This window comes from Photinus pyralis, unplaced genomic scaffold, assembly GCF_008802855.1.
Source record: "Photinus pyralis isolate 1611_PpyrPB1 unplaced genomic scaffold, Ppyr1.3 Ppyr1.4_LG6, whole genome shotgun sequence".
NCBI lineage: Eukaryota > Metazoa > Arthropoda > Insecta > Coleoptera > Lampyridae > Photinus > Photinus pyralis.
The window spans coordinates 44,005,229-44,012,093 of record NW_022170663.1 but is presented as its reverse complement, the minus strand read 5'-3'; the positions used below and the strand labels follow the sequence as shown (position 1 = coordinate 44,012,093).

At 36.4% G+C, this 6,865-nt stretch overlaps 1 protein-coding gene across 1 annotated transcript; it reads left to right on the top strand.

Moving 5' to 3' along the window:
- The first annotated feature begins 269 nt into the window (after window positions 1–269).
- On the top strand, window positions 270–1,539 carry LOC116175216 (SUN domain-containing protein 1-like). The gene is made up of 7 exons (XM_031493358.1): window positions 270–411; window positions 459–550; window positions 598–736; window positions 787–902; window positions 948–1,115; window positions 1,162–1,340; window positions 1,385–1,539. Exons 1-7 carry the CDS (start codon window positions 330–332, stop codon window positions 1,437–1,439), a joined length of 831 nt encoding a protein of 276 aa, XP_031349218.1. The 5' UTR covers window positions 270–329; the 3' UTR covers window positions 1,440–1,539.
- Window positions 1,540–6,865: the final 5,326 nt, after the last annotated feature.

Below are 6,865 nucleotides of genomic sequence, written 5' to 3'. Positions count from 1 at the left end.
AAGCTGTCAACAAGTAGATGGAGAACAAAAAACTACAATTGGTCTCCTAAAAAACGATAATGAGTACGTGAAACTGTTACAAGAAGACCTTCCTAAAGCTGAATCCACCCCGTTCTTGAGGTTAGCGTACACCTTCTACCCTATCACCCTAGCTTTCATTTAAGGACCATCTGGTGGGATCAGCAAATTCCGAAGTTAATTACGTGACTGCATCTTTTTGGAATTTAGGGGTTGCTATGGATAAAAAATAATGTCAAGCGTAAACGTCACCGACAAACACCTTCACTCGATGAATTACGTGCTGGTGGTCTCACCGTGACGTAGGAGCAATGAATTTTCCACCCCCTTGCCGAGAAGGTGATGAAGAAGCAAACCGAAGAAGCTGCAAATGCACGAATCTCTTTTTATTATGTAACCGACCGACGTCCCGCACTTCGCAATTTAATCACTTTTTACAGGTGGCGCGTCGGTCTTTATTTTAGTATATTTTTATGTACGAGTTACTGACGTTCAAACGTGTTTATACGAAATGCGAAACCATCTTCTAGGCGTAAGTTGCAACCTTTTCATTTTAAACTGCTTCACCAGAATTCGTAGGGGAAAGGCGGGGCGTTGAGTGCTGTCGGCACACGTGGCGCACGTGGTGGTGGCGGTATGCTCGATGATATACAGCAGGCATTGCTACAATATGATGCGGATAAAACGACTAAGCCAGATTTTGCCTTGGAGTCCGCCGGTAATCAGATTCGAGCAATTCATAGGGCTTCACTAAAACTGGTGTTCTAGGTGGCAGAATTATATCCGTGGGTGACACCGAGCAACATGAATCGAGTTCCAGGTCCTGCACTCTTTTTGGCATACCCATATGCCAAAGCTCCAATGGTCCTCGGCAAATACTACAGGTAGTGTACGTTAGACTTTGACAGTTTCTACATTGCCTTCTACAGCCCGGTGTCTTGCCTGGAGAATGCTGGGCCTTCAAGGGTTCAACAGGCTACGCACTAATAAAGTTGTTAGGTCCAGTTTTCATAGATAGCGTTAGTATTGAACACATTTCAAAGGCAATTTCACCAACTGGCAAAATTGATACCGCGCCAAAGGAGTTTGCAGTTATCGTAAGGGCATAGCATAAAGAAGTATATTACCACGGTCTGCTTCCAGGGATTAGACTCCGAGGAGGATGACGGTGATGGCGCAAATTTGTTGGGTGAATTTGTATATGACATCGAGGGTCTTCCATTGCAAACATTTGAAACCTATTCTATTGACAGATCATTCGAGTACATCGAATTTAGGGTCTTCTCGAATCACGGAAATCCCATTTTCACATGCGTCTATAGGTAATTACTGCGGTGTAAGCTTTCCCCAAAGCTTTTATTTCTAGGCTACGTGTTCATGGAACTTTGGAGATAACCAATGCAGACGATAACGAGCTTTAAGCACGCAACAGCGCTTTTGCGCCGTTTAAAGTATATATTTTCTGTATATTATATGTACCAATAGTTTTATAGCTCTATACATTATATTAAAGTGACATAACATATTTTATTTTAAGCATTGTACAGGGTGGTGCAAATTTGTGGTTAAAAGGGCAAAGTTGCCGCTTTGTGATTAAAAAAACTTTTTGAAAAACCTTTCGAAATAAAAAAAAATATTATTGCTATAGAAAAACTTCGAGAAAATCGCCAAAAAAACAGTTTTAAGATATACACAAAATAGATTTCTCATCCCCTTGAAAAAGAGGTGTTTTTTCAGAAATCGTGGATTCTTGGAAACGGTTCAACGTTACGGGTCCAAAAAAATTGTCTGCTTTTTTATCATAAAACAAGCTATGTTTCCTACGACTTCTTTTCGCAAAAATAAGAATAAAAAACCAAAAAAAATCAAAAAATAAATTAAACATTTTCTTCTAAAATTAATAGTTTTGCGACAATTTGCAAAAACTCCACTTTCCACCCCCTTCAACCCCCGGGATTTCACCCGCGAAAACTTCAGCTGTTTTAATATTATTTTTCCCCAATTTCTAATTATTTGACCTGCCTGAAAAACCCGGATTCGCCCGATACCTAATTTTTTTTAAAGTAAATTATTTTAGAGCTATTTAGCCTGGACTATAAACACCTTCTATGCTTTTTCCCAAAGAATCAGAATCTGTCAGAATTTCCATAACACGCTAGATGTAGATACTATAGGCTACTAGTTTCTGGTTTCATATAGACGCCATATTGGATTTCTGCGGAAACTAAAAACTGAAGGTTTATCAATTTGGGGGAGAGACTAAAACCAGGGGTCTGGAACGTATGGAATGCCCCTAGATAAATACATTCCAGAAAGAAATATTTCGTGAATTGTTATTGCAGTTCCGAAAGTTCTTCTTTCCTGGAACCTATACCTACCTGGGTGTGACTGGGGGGTATACCATACCCCCTAAACTCGGTCTCAGACTCTCCCCCGGATTGTTAAACCTTGTGACCTTGTTTTCTTTGCCTGAAGGGTATTCCATATCTTCCATTCCCTGTTGTTGTGCTGTATCGCCCAAAATGATTAAAAAAGTAATAATGATTCAATGTCCCCCTTCAAAAATGATTACAAAAGTACAGAAGGTTTATCAGAGAGACCCTCCGGTCTTAGACTCTCCCCCAGACGTTAAAAAAAAATAATTCAATGACCCCTCTTGAAAAATTATCATAAATGTACTAAAGGTTTCTCAATTTGGAGGAAAGTCTAAAACCGGGAGCTCTATACCTCCCAGGAAGGAAAAATTCCGTAAATTGTTATTGGACTTCCGAAAACAATATTGCTCCGGGATGCAATCTAATGTAAGTGCTCAGGAAATAGTACTAGAATTATTGTGATCTGTGCAACCTCCCACTGACAGTGTCCCACACTGTTCCGGATTGTCCCCATTTGAACGGAAATCGCCAACAAGGCAATCTGGCGAGGTAGATATGAAAAAAATTAATGAAGAATGGACCAATGATCATCGAAATCGAAGCCCCCCCCCCCAATTTTTGTTTTTTCAAACTTGGACTTTAACACTGAAATTACTGTAGCTTATTACAGGAGTACAAACAATAGCGTTATACTTCAGGACAAAAATGCGTCCTAATTCCTCGGGTGTTTGTCATACTCCACTACGTCGCGGGTCACAGTCTGTACCCTCGGGATTAAAGCACACTCAGTGCTTCAGTTTTTTTCCCTTTCGAAGGTTGAAGATTACCGAAACAATTTAAGTCAGTTGCTGTTTGAATTGTGACAGCGAACAATATATACAAGGTTCGGTTATTTTTTCTTGATTTGTGTAAAATTAATGATTGGTTTCATTTAGGAAATTTGCGTAAAAAATATTTTATTGAAAGTATTAATCAAATATTTTGTGAACACAAGTTACGCCACTGCATATTTTGTTAGCGTTTTGATTTTCTTCGAGCGAGAAAAAAAAGATACAGTTGAAGTACGCACCGTATTTATGGGTACGTAGCATTGTTTATTTGTTAGAAATGGCACATACGTAATGTCATCTCGTGTACGTAGAGTACGTAGCAGAACGTCGCTTCAATTTTACGTTTATAGGAATCGTGAGTTAGGAAAATGCCTTTAGCTTAATAATCTTTATCCAGTTTTGATACAAGTGCAGATTTATCATGTATTAGGGGAAGGTTGAAGATTAGTAAAGGGTGTAATATAAGTTAGCGCCTATTGTCCATACGTAGGTAGTTAAAGTGGAATTTTCCATACGTGTGGATGGCTTTCATTTGAGATTAATATACAGGGTGTTTTTTTGGGAGCTTTAGTTAAAAGTTCCTGGGAAAGTAAAATAGGTAGGTTTTTGAAAATTTGTACTTAGGAGTTACTCTGAAGGCCGAATCTATGTAAAATATTTTCAAAATGTCCGCACTTCCGGAAACGCCGGAAGTAGATAGTAATTCCGTTATTTTAAATGGCAACCCCTATTTTTTATTGCATTTTTGGATTCTACGTGAAATTTCAGTTCTTTTGATACCCATATGTCGATATCTGCCATTTATGGTTTTTAAGTTATTTTGACTTTAAGAAAAAAATGGCGGATGCAGATGGTACCTTGATAATTGATTACTTGAAAACGGTTGTAGTCATGGCAACCCATTTTTATCAGTGCATAGAGAATGAATAGGGCTTTCTTTTAGTGTACTTAAAAAAAAGTTAAGTTGCGTACAACCGCACCTATGGAGATCCAAATTTAAGAAACTTCAAAGTCTATAAACTCAGTTTTTTTAAATGGAATGATCATGTTCTTAATATTGCATGAGATAGAGGATCGAAATTGGCATATTTTGATATTACATGTTCCTATACCTATCTTTAACAGTTTCTGATTTATTCCCATTTCATTGAATTGATCTCGGAATTGATGCCATTTTTTTTCGCAGTTTCTTTTTAGTAGTTGGCCATGATTTTATAACAATCGAATTTTAAACAAATCGAGGAATGGATTCTTTAATACCATTGATTCTAGTTCCAGTTTAAATAATTCATTAATAAATAACTCATTTATTAAGGATATAGGACGGAAAATTTTTGAAAAATCTAAACAGAGTCGTTCAACTGAATTTCTTAAACAACTTATAAGTCTGGAAATTAAGAGAGGTAATGCGAGTTCTAGCAACAATTCCATACCAAAAATGTTTCAACGAAGTTTTTTATATTTTGCATTGAATTTATTTTGTTAATCTTGCATTTGCAATTCAATTCATTTTCTTAAATATTCTCTTGTAGAGCTTTGTATCACTTCTGCTTCAACGGTTTGTAAGTGCATTAGGGGTACAAAATTTCCAAAATTCATACAATTTCGTTCGAGTTTTCGAATGAATGTACGGAAAGCACGCGCCGCGATTCTGCCCATTTCACCATAAATAACAATTAAATTCCAAAATAGGTGAAACCACTGCTAGTCATTTCTCGATTTTTGAAAAACTTATGTTAACCTATAACAGTGGGTGGTGGATTAGTGTCACTAGATTTGTTTAAAATTCAATTGTTATAGAATCATGGCCGACTACTAAAAAGAAAATCCTAAAAAAATAGTGTCAATTCAATAAAATGGGAATAAGTCAGAAACTGTTAAAGATAGCTATAGGAACATGTATTGTCAAAATATGCCCATTTCGATTCTCTATCTCATGGAATAGTAAGAACATGGTCATTCCATTTAAAAAAACTGAGTTTTTAGTCTTTCAAGTTTCATAAATTTGGATATCCATAGGGGCGGTCGTACGCAACTTAACTTTTTTTTAAGTCACTAAAAGAAAGCCATATTCATTCTCTATGCACTGATAAAAATAGGTTGCCATGACTACAACCGTTTTCAAGTAATCAATTATCAAGGTACCATCTGCATCCGCCATTTTTTTTCTTAAAGTCAAAATAACTTAAAAACCATAAATGGTAGATATCGACATATGGGTATCAAAAGAACTGAAATTTCATGTAGAATCCAAAAATGCAATAAAAAATAGGGGTTGCCATTTAAAATAACGAAGTTACTATCTACTTCCGGTGTTTCCGGAAGTGCGGCCATTTTGAAAATATTTTACATCGATTCGGCCTTCAGAGTAACTCCTAAGTACAAATTTTCAAAAACCTACCTATTTTACTTTCCCAGAAACTTTTAACTAAAGCTCCCAAAAAAACACCCTGTACAGGGTGTTTAGGTAACTTAGGGTATCTGGGATGTTGTGTGCGTAGTTAAAGTGCTATGGAACTTTCCACATGTATTTTATATTTTAATCATTTGCAGGAAGGTGGTTTTGGAATTCAAGTCTTGCGTTATACTTGAGTCAGGGGTTTTTGTTTGTTTTATGTGGATGCGTAATATATTTGTTGGACTTGTTTACAGTGGTATTTTTCCACCATCTTATTTTGTACAATGTAACACTATTTCATGACTCCTGAATATTTATGTTATTGGAATACTGTTATGTGGTGGGTTTCGAAACCCTATAGAGCTATATTGTCCAATTTTAGCGGCCCTTCACCATATCTCCTTTTCTGACTATAACCTTTGATGTTAAGTATTGTACCGTAAAGAATTTAACGAGTATTTTGTATTAAGATAATTTGTTTTCTTTCTACTAGCTGGCCCTTCAGATATGTTAATTTTCAGTGGATGTAAAACAAGTCGGTTCTAGTGATTTTAAAGGAATGGCTATTATAGCCTTTGCTATATTTCTTGGTACTGTCCAAAATAGAACTTGAATAACCTTTCAGCAATACTCCCTTTCGATCTTTGTGCGTATTTTCAAAAAAATATGGTAACCTTGTATTTGTGTGAGTCTAGAGATTTTGGAAGTTGGAACGGTATGTAAGAAGTGTTGTATTACTGTTATGTAAATTTTGTGACGGTTTTGGATTTAAATTCTTGAATTTTTCTCGCAAAAATAAGTAAAGTAAAATATGCAGAGGTTCTGCTCTCCCCAAACCAACTTTAGTCATGTAAAGAATTTATCTGGATGATTGGAGTCAAAAAATATGTAACATTTTTACGCAGGGTTCTTCAATGAGCTTTTGTTCTTTAATTGGTTTTGGCGTTTAGATAGCGGGCGTAGAGATAGGATTGCAGTATGTTTAATGGGGATATAATCTGACATTTCTTAGCTCATCATGCGACAAGTTAATACCGTGGAAAGTGCTGAATGTACGTTTTTTAAAATTGCGTAGGTCTTGGAAGCATCTATGATTGGTAGCACAAGAGACAAATATCAATGAGAATTTAGGTTTGGCCAATTTAAAGATAATTTGCCATTTGTGGGTGTGAAAGATTAATTAAAGAGGGGTTCATTCGAAGTTAACAGATAGATGAAGTCTCGCAGCCATCGGGGAGAGATGG

Bases quoted from the DNA above. Each gene is read 5' to 3' on its own strand.
- LOC116175216 (XM_031493358.1), top strand. From the start codon at position 330: ATGAATTTTCCACCCCCTTGCCGAGAAGGTGATGAAGAAGCAAACCGA. The intron at 903-947 runs GTAGTGTACGTT...TGCCTTCTACAG, and splicing joins GTCCTCGGCAAATACTACAG to CCCGGTGTCTTGCCTGGAGA. The intron at 1,116-1,161 runs GTAAGGGCATAG...GTCTGCTTCCAG, and splicing joins CAAAGGAGTTTGCAGTTATC to GGATTAGACTCCGAGGAGGA.